Here is a 20,043-nt window from a genome sequence, read left to right as displayed (position 1 = left end):
AGGAACTTCAACTGAACTGTGGCCCCTAATTTCTTCGATGGATCTATCCTCTTTCCCAGTTCCCATTGTCGATTTGAGGTAATATCTGACAGGTCCGATCTGATTTCACATGTGACACCAGCCATGTCTACTGATTTCTTACTCAAGGACTTCAACAAGATGTAGGTGAGGAAATTCACCAATATTCTCCTTGGTCTGGTGCTGATAGTATTTAGTCTGAAGGGGTCTCTGTGGATCCTCTGAATATCCTTGGCAATCTCCTGCTCTGACTCATCTGGTTGTAGTTCCCTTTCGATAAATTTAACTACAAATGCCTTAATATCTTTTCCTTCTTTCCCTTCTGGCACCTTTAAGATCTGCAGAGTGTTTCGTCTCTGGAAGTTCTCCATTCTCTCAAGTCTATCTTGCCACTCCTGCTCTCTCAGTTATAGCTCCTCAATTTCTGCACTATTATTTGCACAGACTTTCTAAGCTCCTTCACTGTCCCCTCCAAGATGACTGTTCTATTAGTTAGGTCATCTATCTTTTTCTCCAAATTCTCACAAGCCAGTCTTATTTCTTTGTGGTTCGTTTCTGAAAAACTCAAACCTAGACTTAATGTCAGAGGAAAGTGTTGCTAAAAGGGATCCTAATGAGGGCTCCTTGCTGTTTATGTTACCATCTCTTCTCGCTTCTCCCTTCAGGGCACTTTCACTTCCCAGCGGACTAGAGCTTGAGCTTCTTGGAGCACTAGATGCTAATACTTGCACACTGTCTGCCCCCTCCTTAGAGGAAACTGGGTCTTCTCAGAATAAAACTTGGAATAGATTCAGGCTTCTATCATTTGTCCATTCTGCCATATCCAGCCCCCCGCCCCCCGCCCCCGGAAGGGTCTGACTGCCCCCTACGGCCTTCATCTAATATTATCATTTTTAGCAGAACCTTAAAAAATGTCCTAAGAGAAGGTGTGATCTTAATCCTTTGCTCCAAATTCTTCTGTTTTGTTTTTAATATTTTCTTATGGCTTGTATGCTTAACAGGACCTGGCCTATTACAGACTGGTGGGTTTTTGTCTTCCTTATTACCTCTCTTCTTTCCTTCTCTTTCAACAGCAGATTTTTTCCCCCATTGTATCTTGTCCCAGCAGCTCTCTCCCCTTCCCTGCGCTCCTTAGGGTGTATCTGAAAAGCCCCTCATCCCCCACTGTTACTCTCTCCTGCTTTCCCTTTCTCACACTCTTCCTTGTCTCCGTACCTGCCTGATGTTTTGTCCTGTGAGACACTCGCTGCCGGGCCCTTTACGGTGCTTTTGCTGCCTGCCATGGTGGATTCCGCGTCCTGAGGCACACCCGTGCTTGCACAGTCTTGCACAGTCTGTGAAATTCTGCAAGGTAGATTCCGGTTGCTTTCCCGATATTGGATTTTTCATTGTGGCATTTCCAACTTCCTAGATTTAGCATATTGTACTCCTCGTTTCCTCAAGGTTCCATTAGCACTCTAAGAGCTCTCCCGCGACCTGCCATTAGCCGGCCGCCATGTTCTTCCATTTCTCCGAGGAGCCAGAATATGTATTTGATGACAAATGTCATGTCCGCAGTTGTGACATTTGTCATCAAATTAAAAGTTTCACCGCAGTACGTCCACCACAAACACCCCTCTTAGTTGCCAACAAATCATTGTGGACCTCAGAACTCAGATGGTGCATTTAAATGTATTTAATGCATTAGTTATAGTTAGCTCAACAAACTATAACGGCCAAATGTGTCTGGCTTTGTACGAGTGAAATGTCCAACTAACTATAACGTCCCTGGAACCTGTGGTTTTTTTCATGAATTTCTAAGATTTTTTTAATGCTAATTTCTAACTATAACGTTCTTGAAACCTACGTTTTTTTCAGTGAATTTCAAAGGTTTTTTAAATTCTAATTTCTAACTATAACATCCCTGAAAACTATGCATTTTTCAGTGCATTTCAATGATTTTATAAATGATAATTTCTAACTATAACGTCCCTGAAAACCTATGGTTTTTTTCAGTGAATTTCAAAGTTTTTAAATGCTAATTTCTAACTATGCCTACAGAGGTAGGACATGTGCAGAAAGAGAAAGAAAAGTGCAGAAAAAAGAGAGTGAAATGCAGAAAGAGGCAACAGAAGTCCAGAAAGACGAAGAAAGGTGCAGAAAGAGGCCTTGTTGCAAACTCATCCTGTGCCCCCAACTTTTTGCTGACTGGTACTGGTGGTAACTGACTCTGACTAAACAGGCCCGCAGCCAGTGTTATGCTGAAAGACACTTAGAATACAATGAAAACACATACATACACCCGGGTACACTATGGGTTGGGGTACCCATGTGATTGGCATGACATCCCCTGTAAGGCCCTAGTACATAATAGGGCAGGGGGCTTAAAACGACCTCTAAGCCGCTAGCATATAATAGGGCATGGCAGTTTAGAGGCCAGCAGCCCTTTTCTGTACTTGCATGTGTGCACAGCTGAGCCTGAGGTCAGCTTAAAAGTAGCCCTGTGTGTGCAGAAAGGGGCATGAAAAGTGCAGAAAGAAGCAACAGCGGTGCTGAAAGAGGCAAGAGAGGTACAGAAAGAAGCTAATGAAGCGCAGAAAGAGGCAACAGAGGTGTAGAAAGACGCAAACGAGGTACAGAAACTAGCTAAAGAAGTGTAGATAGAGGCAAGAGAATTGCTGAAAGAAGCAACAGAGGTGTAGAAAGAAGCAATATAAGTGCAGAAAGAGGCAAGTGAGGTGCAGAAAGAAGCAAGAACAGTGCAGAAAGAACCAACAGAGTTGCAAAAAGAAGCAAGAGGGGTGCAGAAAGAGGTAGAAGAGGTGCACAAAGACGCAAGAGAGGTACCGGAAGAGGCAGAATGGGTGCAGAAAGAAGGAAGAGAAGTGCACAAAGAGGTAAGAGAATTGCTGAAAGAAGCAACAGGTGTAGAAAGAGGCACGAAGGGTAAAGAAAGAAGCACAAGAGGTACAAAAAGAGGCAAGAGTGGTGCAGAAAGAGGGAAGAGAGGTATAGAAAGAGGCAAAAGAGTTGCACAAAGAGGGAATACGGGTGCAGTAAGAGGCAAGAGGGGTGCAGAAACAGGCAAGAAACGTGCAGAAAGAGACAAGTGAGATGCAGAAACAAGCAATAAAATGTACTGAAAGAGTGAAGACGAGTGCAGAAAGAGACAACAGGGATGTAGAAAGAAGCAACGGAGGTGTAGAAAGAAGCAAGAAAAGTGCAGAAAGAGGCAATGAAGATGGAGAAACAGGCAAGAAATGTACAGAAAGAGGGAAGACGAGTGCAGAAAGAGACAACAGGGGTGCAAAAAGAAGCAAGACAGGTGCAGAAAGAAGCACGGAATGTGCAGAATGAAGCAACAGGTGTGCAGAAAGAAGCAACAGAGGGGCAGAAGGAGGCAAGAGGACTATCCACATAATTTCACTACACAACTTACCACATAATTCCACTACACAGAACGTACATCTACTCCACTCCACAAAACATTATTAAAAAACGTTTTATATTTACAACGCCAATAGCTCTAACTCTCGCAAATGTGAAACCTATCACATTGCAAACACTTCTTTAACTAGTAGTCGCGTTTGCAGGGTGGTGGAGAAAGGGTGCTGGGCCTTCGACCAGCACTCAAGAATTCTGCTGTGTAGGAGTTACCAGGAGGGCTTCATGGCCCCCAAAGTCCCTCAGGAGTAAATTGGACTTCATCCCCCATCCCGTAGTCTGCCAAGAGGCACGTTTGCAGAGTGGTGGAGAAAGGGGGGCATGGCCTCCCATGACGTGTTAGCAATCCCACTGTGTGGGACTAGCTGGAGGTAACAAGAGGGGAAGTTGGCCCCCAAGGACTTCCTTGGAGGCTAACTTCTCCTTCTATTACCTCTAATACATCCCACAGGATTGCTAAATTCTTATAGCGGGCCATGCCCCTCACCCCCACCACTCTGCAAACACACTTCCTGGCACGCTCTTGGATAGGGATTAAAGCCCCCTTCGCTGCTGGGGATCCTTAGGGGCCAACTAGCCTACCTGATGCCTCCAGTATGTCCCAGATAGTAGTATTGCTGAAAAGTCTCCACCACTCTGCCAACGTGCCTCCGGCAATGCTGGGTTGGGGGATTAAGTCCCATTGAATCCTGAGGGTCCCTAGGGGCCAACTAGCCCACCAGGTACCTCCAGTAAGTCCCACACAGCTGGATTGCTGAGAGTCGTCCGAGGCCTTGCCCCCTTTTTACACCAATCTGCAAACATGCCTCCAGGCGCACTGCTGTTTGGGGGATAAAGTCCTCTTTAGTCCTGAGGTCCTCAGGACACAAGAGGATCTCATCGCCCCTGCCAGCGCGAATTCAGACATTTTTTTTTTATTGCTTTTTTTGGTTCTGGGGTCCTTGTGGGACCTGCTGAGTAGGTCCAAGGGTTCAGGGTATTTCTACCCTACCCCCTTTCTCTTTTTTTTTTTGTGTTTTCTTGTGACTCAGTTACTGAGTCATAAGATGGCTGCCAACACTTCCTGGCTTGGAGTGTTGGCAGACAATCAGAAGTCACTCTTGCTCGGGACGAGTCTCAACTCCTCCTCGGTGCTCAAAGATTGATAAATATATTTTTTTATTTCTCAGGAACCGCTGAACGGATTTACACCATTAAAAAAAAGGTTGCTTTCTGAACCAAGAGCTACTTTTTTACCAAATTTGGTGTAATTCCAGTCAGCAGTTCAAGCTGTAGCCTGTTCCAAAATTCCTAAGGAAATTAAAATAGGGAAAATGAGTTATGGGACTCCCTTGTTTGTCGACCTCCACTTGACAAATCACCCCAAAACTTTCAGGACAGGAGTTGACCTGAGTGAACCATTAGTTTGGAAGCTTTTGCGAAGATTCGTCAAACGGTCCCAAAGATATTGGCAAAAGAAAAAACACTTTTTTTAAAGAAACAAGGTCCTAACAATAACTACATACAGGCGACTGCCAGTAGGTAATATATCTATGCGCTGCACTCCTATGTAATGAAAAGTCTTGCATCGTATTTACATATTCAGCAAGGAATGCAGTGATTGCCTTTGCACAGATACTACAAGGGCGCCACAACAAATACCAGGTCTAATGCCAATCACAGTCTGGTGCTGTACTGTTAGGAGATACTGTCCCTGCCTCAAAGCAGCCAGGAGAATCATCTGCAGGCCCCCAGTGCACAGCGTTCTGTGAAAGGCCCCAAAGTTTAAGGCTCGAAGTCATGCACACCCTGCAGGCCCCTCGCCAGCCCTACACGACATTCATTATCCACCCGCAGAGTCTCCTACACTGGCACACTGCCGTCTCCCCTGGATCACCTGAATCACGGATCCGGCGGTCAGTCACTGACCTCTCCTGCACCAGGCCATAGAAAGCCCCAAAGCACAGTGTCTCAGTGCCGCACGCCACCGAGGTCAGGACACAAGCCCAGGGCTGATACCAATCGTGGGCCAATCCCTGCACCGTCGACCCTGGCGAGGCCCAATCTGGCGTCACTGACCATGTGGGGGTGCCTCTGCTGTCCGAGGTGGCCAGATCCCTGTGACATGCACCCCTATTGTAACTTCCCAGGGATCTCCTGCCCAGGAAGCTTGTAACTATAAGCAAAGAGGGGTAGAGGTGGGAAGGCCCGGTTCCAGCCTCCAACAGAAAATGCTGCAGCAATGTCACAGGGCTGCATGAGAGTGTCCGCTGTCACTCTCCGACAGGGGGCGCAAATATTTTTAAAGGGTGCCCATCCAGGTCCCCTGACCTTGGTACCCTCACCTAGAGCCAGTGTGGGTAAAAGCTGGCAGCAGGAACTTCAGAATATTGCTGAGTTCATGAAGCGCAGCGTGTAGCTCTGTTAAGGAGCTTCTGTCATCAAGTCAGCCTTAGCCACACCCCCAGTACATTTCAGGTTGTAGTTGGAGGGAACTGTCTGCACTCTTTGGCTTCAAGTGTATTTAGAGGAATACCAGTTGTGTTATTCCTAGTTGTTGCTATTTTGGCCCCATTTGTGTTGCTCTACAATGGATGTTCCACCTCGATGCCAAATGGTGATGAATCTGCCACATGTCTTGCTGTGTTGTGAATGCATAATACAGTAATTTGGAATGTTTTTACTCCAGGAACTGAACGCGAGCTGGTCTTTGTCCTCCAGACCCGTGTAGCTAGAATGTGGACTCCCTGTGTACTGCTGTCTGTTGAGCCCGTTCGAATGTGCGCTGAACTTGTGTCTGGCCACTCAATTGGTTCAATCTATGGGTATGGATCTGCATGAGTCCATTGAGGACCCACCTTCAGTGCTGTCCTACGAGGCTGCCATTGCTGCTCGATGCGTACTATGAGCCTTTGCTTCTGGCCGATATGGATGCTTCAGCTCCTGGATTATTGGGATCTGGCTCTAATGTTGCAGTTTCACTACCAGGTGCCATGCCTTCAGCATCTGCTGAGTTGGCTGGAATTTGCTTCTCAGGCCACTGTGGATCGGTCGTCTGCAGATGCAATCAATCAATCATATCATTTGTAAAGCGCACTACTCACCCATGAGGGTCTCAAGGCACTGGGGTGGGGAATGCTGCTACTGCTCGAAAAGCCAGGTCTTGAGGAGTTTTCTGAAGGTCAGCAGGTCTTGGGCTGCCGTAGGTGGATGGGGAGGGTGTTCCAGGTCTTGGCGTGAGGTGGGAGAACAATCTGCTGCCGGAGGTCGCTCTTCGGAAGCCGGGGAATGTGGCGAGGGCGAGGTCGGCGGAGCGGAGCTGGCGGGTGGGGGTGTAGAAGCTGAGTCGTCTCTTGAGGTACGTTGGTCCGGTGTCGTGGAGTGCCTTGTGTGCGTGGGTGAGGAGCTTGAAGGTTATCTTCTTGTTGACCGGGAGCCAGTGTAGGTCTCTCAGGTGGGGTGTGATGTGGCTGCGGTGAGGGATGTCAAGGATCAAGTGTGCAGAGGCGTTCTGGATGCTTTGGAGCCGTCTCAGGAGTTTTGCAGAGGCTCCTGCGTAGAGGGCGTTTCCGTCATCCAACGTGCTGCTGACGAGGGCCTGGGTGACCGTTCTTCTAGTTTCAGTGGGGATCCACTTGTAGATCCTGCGGAGCATGCGGAGGGTGTTGAAGCAGGAGGAGAAGATGCAGGTTCTTTATTGGTCACTAGTGACTCAAGACATGGAAACTCCTCAGGAGCCTACAAGATTTTGATTTCGCCCCTTGTGTTTAAGCAATTGACTTATTTTTTTAGATTTTATTGGCTTATTAATTGGCATGTTTTTAATATGGCTTTCAGCTGCTTCTATTATTGAAGTGCATTTGCTTTTTTACATATATATTTATAGCTTTTACGGTTTTACTCAGTTTGAGCTAATTCTTCCACTGGGAGGGTGTGGTGAAGCACGACAGGGCCCACGTAGAGCCTCCATTTTAGATTGCATGTTTTAACTTGGCATCTCTTTCTGATAGTGACTTTAACTTGGTTTTAGACTCATGTGATGTACTGAGAAGGCAATGTACATGAAGCCTATTCGTTGTACGTTTTTATGGCATGTATTCTGTACACTCAGGCCAAGGCTAGGAGCACAGAACGCGATTCCCTTGTATCATGATTGTCTGTTGGCAACAGCTCCGATATTGTAGACATATCATCGCATCAGCTCTGCACCTCTGACACAATGTGAGCTGACCAGTGCTTTCACAATGAATATTGCCTCTGTACTACATTTGGCAGAGAAGCACGTCTGCTGGTGTAATCCTGGAACCTTCACTGTGACTGAGATGCAGCCCTGCTGACTCTGACCTCCATCCTGCTAGGGACGATACCCTGAACTACACCAGACTGGCTCTTTGGTACATCTTACCCAAGTAAGGGGGTTAGGCCATCGCAATTGATCTGGCAGAGGGTACTCCCACTATGCAGTCAATAGTGTAGGTAGGAATACATGGGCGTGTACCCACACTTGCTTTGTTTCATCTGCCTATTTTTCGCAACTCATGCTTTTTATACAAGAATACGATTTAGCTCTAAATGTTTGAAAATACATTTTCGTCTCTTTCTTGTACCTTACCTTGGACATGCAAAATGACAACAAAAGGGTAGATCTGTTTCCATGATTTCCTTGTGGGATTCTCTCCCCAATCACATCCCCAAGGGTGGAGATTCCTATCGAAGGCCAGTGGTCAAAAGCGTGGGTGTTCCTATCTCCCAGAGCATACCACCCACCACAAAGGTGTGGCCTTGGTCACCCACCCCCTCCACCCCATATATGTCTTAGTCCTGCCCCAGGCCAACAGCACCGCTCAGGACGGGCCCCTTATCTCAGATCTGCACTCGCCACTTTAAGAGAGGTGTCTTAACGAGGGGCTCTTCATAAAGCTCTTCTCAAGATGCACCACGGAGACTTCTCTTGGGCCATGGGCCCAATAATGTATTGCTTGGAACTGAGAGGCCCAATAGTATGCCCAAAAGTGGGAGAGAGCGACATAAAGTCCTGAAAGCATTCCTGTGAGGCTCACCATCCCGCCAGTATTGCTTTGTCTCCCTGTCCAACCGAGCAAAGAAGGATTCTGGGATCAGGAAGGGTGTTTATTTTGAGTTGCATATAATATCTTGAGGAGGGTGATCATCATGAGGATGGCCGCCCTGCCTAGAATAATTGTGCCGGGACCCTTCCGTTGGAGGTAGCTGTGCGCCATATAAGTATCTAATAATAATGATAATAATAATACTAGAATGCCAACTTTCTCCATCTGGCCATGTCCACCTATAAGGCCCCCGTTTGTGGTTCAAGGTTTTGCTCCCAGAAGTCCTCTGGGTCCTGCGTTACAGAGATGCCCAGATATGTTAAGACGTCCAGGAAGACCTTTATTGATTCAGTGACTTTTTATTCTTTTTTAAGGAAATTTCATTTGAAACCTATCCTTTTAAAATATAATGTACGATCCACTAAAAATGCCATGAAGTTACTGTTCTCTTTGGAAAGTTCGGACATTTGTTTTTATGCTGCATCTTATATTTTAAAGTGTATAGCTGCTAGGAAATCTATAGTCTTATGAATTTACATATTTTTGCCCAGATCAATTAACTAAAACAGCACGATAGCACTTTATGAATCTTTTGGCCCCGTACAAGCGATTTTCACTTAAATATGTCAACTATGTCAGAACGCTATAATTTTATCTATCCAAATATAAGTAGTACTTGACTCTTTTCTGTAAAATTGCATGAAATACATACTGTTGGCATATGGCACTTTACTGCGTAGTTTGCACATAATGTACTATTTATAACATCAGTCACTTTGGGAAATTTCGTACCAAATGTAAAACATTTTTATAATGGTACTGTATTTTGACTTTCGCACATTATGTACTCTAAAGTGCATAAGGCAAGTGTTTGCGAGTTTGCACAATACTATTTACTTAAGGTATGTACAATCTAATTTATGAAGATAAGTATTACCTGTGTATTCAGTAAGGGTTGACATTAATAATGATTCTGACCCTGTACAAGTGACTTATACTCAAATATGTCGACCATGTCAGAAGGCCATAATTGAACTCACTCAAATATTAGTAGCACATGGCACTTTTCTGCAAATTTGCACGAAATGTATACCGTTGACATATGTCACTTTATTGCGAAGTTTGCACTTTATGTACTATTTATAGCACTTGTCACTTTGGAAGATTTCGTACTAAATGTAAATCATTTTCATATGGTACTGTATTGCGACATTTGCATATTATGTAGTTTAGAGTGCATAAGGCACACGTTTGTGAGTTAGCACGATACTATTTACCAAAGGTGTGTACAATCTACATTTTTGATGATAAATATTACCTGTGTATCTAATAAGGGCTGACAACAATAATGATGTAATTGTATTTTAATGATTGCTTATATGGTTGTGACTTACAAGCCGAATAAAGCTTTGAAGTGACTGAACTGATTCAGTGACTCATTTCCCTGGTTCTATTGCCCCATTCTATAAAGGTTCAATTCGCCTCTGTTCACCCTGTATCCAGAGTATCCCCAAAGGCCTCCACCTTCTCAAGTAGGGGTCCCAAGTACGCGGCAGGACCAGCGATGTATAGTAGGACATCATACAGAAATAGACATTGTTTCTCCATTGGCCACTGTGGCTCCTCCACTTCCTCCCCTGATGCCCTGATCAAGCTTGGGATTCCATACAAAGGGCAAACCGTAAGGAGAAAAGTGGACACCCCTGCCTCCTGCCCTGGCCTAAAGAGAATGGGTCTGAGATTGCCTCATTCCCACAGACTGCTGCTGTGGGGTCATTGTACAAATGCAAAACAACAGTTGATGGACAGAATGCAGAACAATGTCATACATTGCCCCCAGTACAGAGATCTGGGCCTAAATCCATCGTTTTTTTTGCTCACCATGCCTTTCCAGTTTAAACCCAGCGATATGCAAATCAGTCTTGACCCTGTGCCCAATGGGAACAGTCCAGCCCGAACTGCTAAGCCAGGTCCTCCCTGGACTGGAAACAAGCATCCAAGGACCGGTTTCGGGCTTTTAGCCCTCTTCAGCCTGGATAGCTTTATTCCTGTGGCATGGAGAGCATGGGACTCACGTCTGAGTATACCCGTCCCACTCAGGGTGGGGTCATTGTACAGCAAAGTTGCCCGACTGCAGTATTGTGGAACAAAACTAAATCTTCTCAGTCGCAAAAAGGTCTGGCAAATAAATTGATACAAATTTCTTCTCCACGTCTGTAATGAGAAGTATCAGTGGAAAGGGGGCATGTTGCACCACAGTTAGCCAGTTGTGTGGACGCCGGAGATTTTGTTGCATCGATCAGCCAGGCATAAAGCCTGTCTGATCCCTGTGTATCAGTGAGGTAATCTCTCCCACTAGCCTGTGATCTGGGATTGTTGGCAATAATTTAGTCCGGACATTCAAGATGGAGTTTGGAGGATACAACCCAAAGTCATCACTCATCCCTGGGCTTGCACTCTTTATATGCTACTGCAATCACTGCATGTCGAAGGTCACAGGCGTTCTCATAAATCACTAGGAGGATAAATTATGGAGGAATGCAGTTAGGGTAAATTCCCGTCATTGATGGAATGCTGAGAGTCAAGGTTGATAATGTGGTGGTGCAGCCGTGTGAAAGGGAGAGAAACCAGGTGGAAGTCAAAGGGACTCTTCTTGTTTCTATGAGTTTCTGGGAGAGAACATTTTGCTGTTGATGTGCTTTTCATTCTTTTTGCTATGCTTGTTTTCTTTATAGATTGTATTTTTAGTATTTTGCTGAAAATATCAACCTAATTTTTGCTTTCATTTTTTTTGTCTTGTTCCTCTTAAGTAGCTAGGGGCCGGATGTAGGTAATTCCGATTTACCTACTCTTAAATACCGAATCATACCGAATTGGTATTTAAGAGTAGGTAAATTGGAAGGAGGCAGATGTAGGTAATTTTAATTTTAAAAATTACCGATTCTGTAAGAGTCGGTATTTACCGATTCTGTAAATACCGAATCGGTATTTCCCATTGATTCCTACGGGCCTTGAAGATTCGGTATTTACAGAATCAGTAAATACCGAATCCTGGCAGGGGGAACGGGGTGTCACTTTGACACCCTGTAGCTCCCCAAATGCAGGCTTGTGTGCCATGTGGCACACTTACATGCCCTAAGAGCATGTCTGTGTGTCACATGGCATAGGTGTACATGCACAGATGTGCATGTACACTGGATTTCGGTATTTTAAGAATTCCTAAGGGCATGTGGCACTGCAAACAGTGACACCTACATATGGATTTACAGAATCGGTATATTTACCGATTCGGAAAAATACCGAAGTGGTAAATTTACCGAATCGGTAAATACACCGATTCTATAAATTCCGACCCACCTACATGTCCAAAGCCAAATACCGGTCGGTAACGGCCGAAATCGGCCATTACCGACCGGTATTTGGCTACCTACATCTGGCCCTATGTCATGTAGTAGACCATCGCTTTCATGATCTTTCCTTCTTTGATTTTATTTTCTACGGAGAAATGTCACACAGTGTTCCATTATCCTGTTTTTCCTATCATGTAATGCCATCACTGTGCTTGTTTACCTCCTGTATGATGCTTGAATGGCCTTAGCAGGTGCTTATATGTGAATCCCCAATATTCCAGACAGTTGAAGGGTTTCCTACTTCTGTGTACACTGTGGTGGCTTGCTTTCTGTATCTTAGCAATAAAATCTACTTTCCTGACATCTACTACACGTGAGAGGGAATATTACAGATTTCCTAACAGTCCTTACATCTCACAGGCACAAGGGTAGTAGACAGACTCAGGGCAGCTGTCGTCGATTAACGAAAAGCTTTTACTAGCTCATCAAGCCTTTTGATGCAACAAGACCAAATCAATTTGACATTAATTTCACAAGTCTGTGCTGAAATATTTTGAAGGTGAATCTAAGAACTAAACCTGTTCTTGTTTCTTTCTACAGCACATCAATCAGCAGATGGCATAGTGAGCGATAAAGAGCCAGACACATGTGTCAAGCCTGCAAAGATTTTAACTCACAAACTCGCAAAAAATCAAAAATACCAGCGAATCCACACCAGGAAAGTAACCTTCACCTGCAGTGAGTGTGGAAAACAAAGTATCAGTATGGCACTTCTGGTGGAGCATCAAAGAGTCCACACAGGGAAAAGACCTTATCCCTGCTCTGTGTGCGCTAAGAGCTTCACTAAAAAGCCAAGTCTTCTGTGGCACAAAATAACACACACACTATTGGGGCCATACCAGTGTCGTCCACGTGAAAAGAGCTTTGCTCGAAATACCACTTTTCAGACATCTGAAGATATACATGCAGGAGTGAGAGACAGTCACTGCACTGAGCATGAAAATAGTAGTGCTCAAAATGAAAATCTTCTTCACCAAAGAATGCACACAGGAGAGAAGTTCTTTCATTGCGCTGAGTGTGAGAAAAACTTTGTTTCCAAGAGAACTCTCCGAATTCACAGAAGAATACACACAGGAGCAAGACTTTATCAATGCACTGATTGTAAAAAGAGCTTTAATCAAAAGGGGAGTCTTCTAAATCACCAGAGAATACACAGCGGAGTGAGGCCCTTTCAATGCACTGAATGTGAGAAGAGCTTTACGCAAAAGGTGCACCTACTGTCTCACCAGAGAATACACAGCGGAGTGAGTCCATTTCAATGCACTGAATGTGAGAAGAGCTTTACTCAAAAGGGGAGTCTTCTAAATCACCTCAGAATACACACAGGAGTGAGGCCTTTTCAATGCACTTATTGTGAGAAGAGCTTTACTCAAAAGGGGAATCTTCTAACTCACCAGAGAAGACACCGAGGAGAGGGGCCTCATCGCTGCACTGAGTGTGAGAAGAGCTTTAGTGACAAGCGAACACTGCAAATGCACCAGAGAATACACACAGGAGTAAGGCCTTTTCAGTGCACTGTGTGAGAAGAGCTTTACTCAAAGAGGTATCTTGTAAATCACCAGAGTATATACACCCTGTAGCGAGGCCCCATCACTGCAGTGAGTCTGAGAAGAGGTTTGTTGAAAAGCAAACTCTATACCATTGCCAGGGAATACTCACAGGAGTGAAAACCTTTCACTCCAGTGAGTCTTATAAATTTCCAGGGAAAACGCACAGTAGTTAGACCTCATTCCAGTTAGTTTTAATATCACCTACCTCACATTTTGAGTTTTTTTCCTGCACTGCGCCTGCTACCCAACCAGTCTTAAGCTCCTTATCTGTAGCATTTAGTACATCCTCCGCAGAATAGAAAACTAAAAACATCCCTGAGCTCCTCCCTCACAGTGAGGGGGTTGTAGCCCTTGGCAGAGCTAGGAGTCTCCACCAAGAGGAGACTCCCAGATGATGAAGCATGCCACCTTGGTGGGTGATGGGATTTTGTCCTAATTAAAATACTCTCCCATTAGCTACTGGTTATCTTTGTTGTTGTCCCTATTGATGCCGTCTCAGCATTTTAGACCCGAGGAATCTCTGTGTTTTGTATTAATGTTTGGGGAACCAGTCCTCGCTGGTCTGTACATGTCCCTTGGATCCCCCTCCCCCTTCTCTTAGTTCTCGTATCTTCTAAATCACCAGAGAACGTACGGAGGAGAGACCTCCTCACTGCACAGCTTAGTGGAAAACATTCACTCAAAAGTCAAATCTTCTGTATCACTAAAGAACGCAGAGCAGGCTGGGCATTTCAAAGCATTCAGCCAGAAAGAAAGGGTTTCTCAGTCATCCAGATTGAGGCAATAATTAGAGTTCGAACTATTTATGATTTATCAAGAAGCCACGTCAAGTAGCTGATCATTGGCCTACTGCAGAATTTCTTCTATAATAAATACCTTGGAATTTAGTTTTTGCTCACTTTGTGCCATAGGGTTAGTTTGAGATAGCACACCTATTTTAATCCATTTGTGAACTTCTTAATGTAATAAGGTAATGCATGCAGTATATTACTCAAAGCAAATATTTTAATCTTGGCTAGAGGAAACACTGTAGAACAGTGGTTCCCAAACTGTTTAGTACCACAACCAACTTTTTACAACAGCTAACGTTTGTGACCCAGCTTTATTTAATGGAAATGCTTTGTGTGATTCTTTAATGCACGTAAAGAACCGCATCGTAGTACAGGTCAATGACAGACTGCGCATTTTCCATTGAACTGGCCGCTAAATCTGCACAGACATACAGTTTTATTGACAAAACTACATAGTGCACAAATGATAACGAATGTTTAAATTTAATATTTGTGTTCTTATATGTGCTTTACTGCTTTACTGGTTTATTATAGACTGAATAAAGATATTATGTATTGATTAATTGAGTAAAAATTGGGTTTCAGTGAATATTTATCATTTGTGCATCACCAAGAAAAAATTTGTGGATTTGTTTTATCCTGTTAAAATCTCTGTTTTCAGCACACTTGAGATGAAAATACAACAAATTGTGCCTAAGTTTAGTTTTTCTATCTGCTAAATGCATACAGTTCATTTAGAGGTGTTTACATTGTGTTGTATCTCACAAACAAACACCACCTAACAACCTTTTCTTTCACACTCCCTGTACTCCAGGAAGATTGTCACATAATTCACTTTACAATCTCTCGATTTGCAGTCAGAGAAAGAAAAGTAAATATAAATCCCCATGTTAAATAAATAAAGCAGCCTAACATGTCATATGTGACCAGATAAACACAGAATTTAAAAGCATGTTTAGTTATTGAGGGAGAATGGACCACTTGTAACTACGTAGCCTGGGTTTTTATGGTGCTAATTGTCCTTCATAAAAAAAAAACTCATACACGCACGTAGATGGTATGGCGGTATATCTTGATTCTCCGCCGTTTACGTTGCGTTAGTGCATCATCATAGGGTCTTTTGTTTTGTTGTATGCTAACCTCCACCCGGAGGTAACCACTGGATGCGTAGTAGTGTCCAGAGCAAATTGTTAAGTGCTGAAAAAATTGTGAATTAAAATTCTTTGGGTCATCTTCAGAAAATGAGTATTTATTAGAGAAAGGTGATTCAAGAAATAAAAAAATAGGTGTGCAGTTTTAGATCAAGTTAATGGACCTCAACTTCTTTCTCCCCCTCCACCCCCCATTTTTTGATTGAAAACATGTTTAGTTGTTGCTCAGACTTTTCTGACTCGCCAAAAATCAGGGTTGCAACCCTCAGGATGGGGAACGAGACACTAGAAAGCGGTATTTTAATTTTAATGGGTGGGATATTTAATCCCAATCCTCATTTTGGACCCTTGATAGTTTGTGCAAATTTGTGCTAAATCCACTGCCTGTGATGTGCAGAAGACAGACGTGTTCTGGGCACTGTTCCTGCAGCTCCATATCACACTTCTCTCTACCTGACAACTGTTAGTTATAATCTGTGACGCAGACCCCTCTCCTGGCCATGTAATAACTGATCCTTCCTCAGGAGAAATGCATTGAATCGTAAACCCAGAATGCCCCCTGTTTCTTTCCGCTGTTGGATGCTTGCGCTAAGTATTAATGTCCCTGGTTCTGATGCTGAATTTTGTAATGCAGGTTATTTCTGGAGAGGTTCTCCCACTGGGGTGCCTACTCCCTTTTGTTATGATCATGCAGGCTATGCTATCTTGCAGTTACTGGCCCTGCTGTCCTTACTCCCCGCCATCACTTATGCAAGGGTTAGCTTGAAAGCAGACTTTAATCCCTTGAGTGCGAGGCTGTTTCCCCCGCTGTGCTGGAGGCGGGGGAGCGCGCACAGCGCCCCGGTGCTCATGACGAGCTGAGCTCGTCATGACCGCGCCTGTTTCAATGGAACGCTCAGCACAGCAGGGGAATCAGCCCAGCATGCGAGCGTTCCATTGAACAGGCGCGGTCATGACGAACTGAGCTCGTCATGAGCACAGGAGCGCCTTAGCTCATAACGAGCTGAGCTCGTCATGAGCACTGAAGGGGTTAAGGCATTACTTCCCACTAATAAATGCTTCTCTTGACAGTAGATGGGCCCAGGGGCACTGAGCTGAGTGGGCTGTGTTTCTGTGGTGTTTCCCTGGGTGATTGGTGCTTCCATAGCTGGTGCATGCCTTCCTGAACCTCTGATGTTCTTGTATAGATCAGTCCCTGCTCCTCCTGCTCCCTTACAGGGGTAAAGAAAGAGAATCATTGATGTGTCTGGGGCCTGATGTCTCTCAAACCACCTCCTGCAGGGAATCCTTTCACATTTCAGACTCATGTCTTTCCCTGATTTGCTTTTTGAAGATGTTTACCCTGGTTCGCTTTTTTGGCGCTCAAGAGCTCCTGGGTGGAGAGGGTGAAGGGTGAACACCCACCGGCCTGTGTTGATAACACTTCTGGTTCTTGGGAGGTGAAGGAGTGTGGAGGGGGAGAGCTAGACAGAGGTGCACGACCCTCCTTGTATTTGGGTTTAATGCAGAATGCCCTTAAACTTTGACTTGGCCATCTCCATCACATCTTTTCACACTTCAAAGCTGTTCTAGCAAGACACTGGGCACTTTCAGACCTATCACTGGAAAATGTCCTTCTATAATGCTTTTATTTTCCTCTTGAAAATCCCTTTTGACAAATGTTGGACAGAACCTTTTCTTTTTGGTGAATTTAGATGCAGGAGAGAAGAACATCCGTATTACCCACAGGCCTCTGTGTCCTCCCTCCTATATGTCTTTCACTAATGTGTTGCCTTCCCCCACATCCTAATAGCAATCTACATTTGTAGTCTGGTGTATGTATAGCACACTCAGCTTGAGATACTCCTACAGGTATAACAAATTCTACCTGTAGCACTCCTCAGCTCCTTGCAGTCAGATGTAGCCTCTATATCAAACATGTAATAATTAGCCTTAATGTTACACACACTCACAGAGCACACTAGGTCCATTAGCCCACCAAACTAACTTTCAGCATTTAAATCTGTGACCTGAAAATTGTAACATGAAGATCAGTTCTCCAGATCTCTATGAGCTTCTCTCATTAGGACTGAAACCTTGATTCCTCAGGGGGCCTTTTTCTGAGACACCCACAGGCGACGCCCCTACTCTTGCCGTGCCGGTCTTCAGCTTGGCGATGGTCAAGAGATCTCAGACTCACTGCCCTCTGTCTCACCAAGAGATGTCTCTGCGTGCAATAGGGAATATTCCGTTTGGGAAATAGTTTCAACCCACTTGACCTTAACCCCTTTCCTGCTACGGCGACCCCGCACCCCCCTCTTTTTTGGCTATTTGTTGCAGTTTGCGCTTAGGGCCCGTAACGTTTTGTCCACATAAGGTATTTATGCCAAATTTGCATCCTTTACTTCCAACATCCTGAGGATGTAACTAGAGTTTGTGGACCCCCCTGGAGGGAACTCAGAAATTAGCCAAAATATAGCTAAAGTTTGTGTTTTTGGGGAAATATGGGGGAAAAGTGCTGTAGATGAAAGCATCTGTTTTTAGGTTGAGCTTGGGTAGCACATGTGCTGCTCTGCAATGCATGCTATATCTGGCATAGTTACTATAGGTATCGTCCATCTTTCCTTTGACTCTTGTTCCTGGCCTTCATAAATGCCTGCTTTTGTTTGGTCCCTATACTTAATTAGTCCCGCCTTTTGGTCTTGCAGCCCCTTCAAGGAGACTTCCCCTGTTACACGTGAGCATACTCGATTCTTTATTCTAGGGTCTTCTGGGCGCACTCTATAATCTATTGTTTGGCTCAGATCGTGTATGAGCACGGCGTCGTCATGTTTCCCATGGCAATTGCATTATCTTAAAATGTGGTCTTTTATTGCGTAGGCACGTTCACCCCATCCTGCATCATACTAACTTTTAATCGCTCCAACAGGTTTCCTTTGTACACTGCTGAGAGCAGGAGGCATTTCAGTCCCCCCTACTACCCTTAACGTCTGCTCTGTAGTCGCAGACTTCACAGAAGCTGTAGGGTTTTCAATTGAAATGCCTATAACTGCTCCCGTCCATCGTAAAATAATTAAACACGCTTATAGTCACTTCAACAGGCTTCCGTGGAGCGCTACAGAGTGAAGGAAGCATCCCGGCTCCTCCCACTCGTTTACATTGGCTGCCTATCCACAGACTCCCGGCACTGTAGACCTAAACATGCTCTAGAACTACATTTCCCTTCAAGCCCTGTCCAGCGCATGCATCCTTTTCCACTTTCTCTAACATTATGCCAATCACACCTCGCAGCCGACATCAAAAAACGTCGAAGCTGAAAGAGTGATTGGCATTGAAAGGGGCTTCTAAGCCGAAATAGTCTTCGGCGTGCAGTAATAGATGCTATTTCAAATTTGCTATTTAAACCCCTGCATATGGGTTTTAACAGGTGCTATAAATACTGCCTATCCCTCCTGGCACTCGCAATCGAGGCCAAAGTATTCTGAAAATACCTTGTTATAAGGCAGCTCACTCCGATTTCCACAGTATCTGCACTAACACTGGATTAATCTCCATGGCAGATTACCAGACCAGAACAGCAGCGTGTTACAGAGCGAGGAATCCTTCTTGGCTAGATTAACCCCTTCCCTGCTCATGACGGAACCATGCCGTCATAAGCCATGGGCGGAATGTGCTCATGATGGCGTGGTTCCGTCATACTGCGGCCACTCCGCGACGCAGCACTGATTCCCTGCCTGTGCGGGCGAATTAGTGAGTGGGCGGAGTCGTGACGGAACAACGCTGTCATAAGCACAGCCCGCCTGTGGCTCATGGCGGCGTGGTTCCGTCACGAGCATGGCGGCGCCGCGCTCTCTCCCTCCCCCCAAGCGCCGCGGCAGGATTACTGCTGCGGCCAAGGGGTTAATGCTTATTTTTTCAAGCAAGTACTGTGACATCTCGTGTGTCTAATTGCTTGCTGCTTGTAAATGCTCACCTCTGAGATTAACTCTCTGAGTGCTTGAGGTGATTTCCTTGCCACTCAAGCAATGTTTACTTTACAAATACTTTGACAAGCAGAGAAAAATATATTGGTCAAAGGCAGCACGTGCATAAAGCTACAAGCAGAGGCACAGAGCAAAATTGTAAATACTTAATGCCAGAATTATACACAACAAAATTAACAGTTATTTAAAGCGCTTCAAGTCCAATTAAAGCACGTATAGTCCACCTACTAGAGGCAAAGATGAAGTGAAATTCTTCTTGTTCGCTGCCTGTTGTTGCCATGTTCTAGTTATCTTCCTCCATTGGTGGGTCTGCAAAGCTTGAGCCCCCAATTGCTATTCTGCTAGAAGTGTGAAAACATACAAATATTGCAGACGCTTGTCACATACATTTAAAGTGCTATGCGCTGGTCTGCAATTCCTGAACCATTTACACGTAATATCAGAGCTCCATTTAGGGACAGGCTTAGTTGCACAGAATTAGTTTTGCCAATCATATTTAAAAGGTTTGTGCAATAATGCGTCTCTTTCCAGCAGGAACATTAATCACCAAAGTTACCTTTACATTTTTATTGTTCCCTGAAAACCTCTGGACACACAAGGGCGTGTTCTTTGCAGCAGGCATCAAAATCCTCTGCGCTACTACAGGAGTAGAAACAGCCACTGGATAAAACTTCGATCTCTCTCCAGCAG

The 20,043-nt window shown here is 44.7% G+C and overlaps 1 protein-coding gene across 1 annotated transcript in view; it reads left to right on the top strand.

Moving 5' to 3' along the window:
• LOC144770959 (uncharacterized) overlaps window positions 1–15,482 on the top strand; it is a 267,516-nt gene extending 252,034 nt beyond the window's left edge. The window contains exon 9 of the mRNA XM_078655812.1: window positions 12,440–15,482. Coding sequence (XP_078511938.1) covers window positions 12,440–13,422 — 983 coding nt within the window. The 3' untranslated portion in view covers window positions 13,423–15,482. The remainder of the gene's footprint in view (window positions 1–12,439) is intronic.
• Window positions 15,483–20,043: the final 4,561 nt, after the last annotated feature.

The sequence above is a fragment of the Lissotriton helveticus genome, chromosome 7, assembly GCF_964261635.1.
Source record: "Lissotriton helveticus chromosome 7, aLisHel1.1, whole genome shotgun sequence".
Classification (NCBI taxonomy): domain Eukaryota; kingdom Metazoa; phylum Chordata; class Amphibia; order Caudata; family Salamandridae; genus Lissotriton; species Lissotriton helveticus.
The sequence above is the reverse complement of the archived record's forward strand: the minus strand, read 5'-3'. Positions and strand labels throughout refer to the sequence as shown.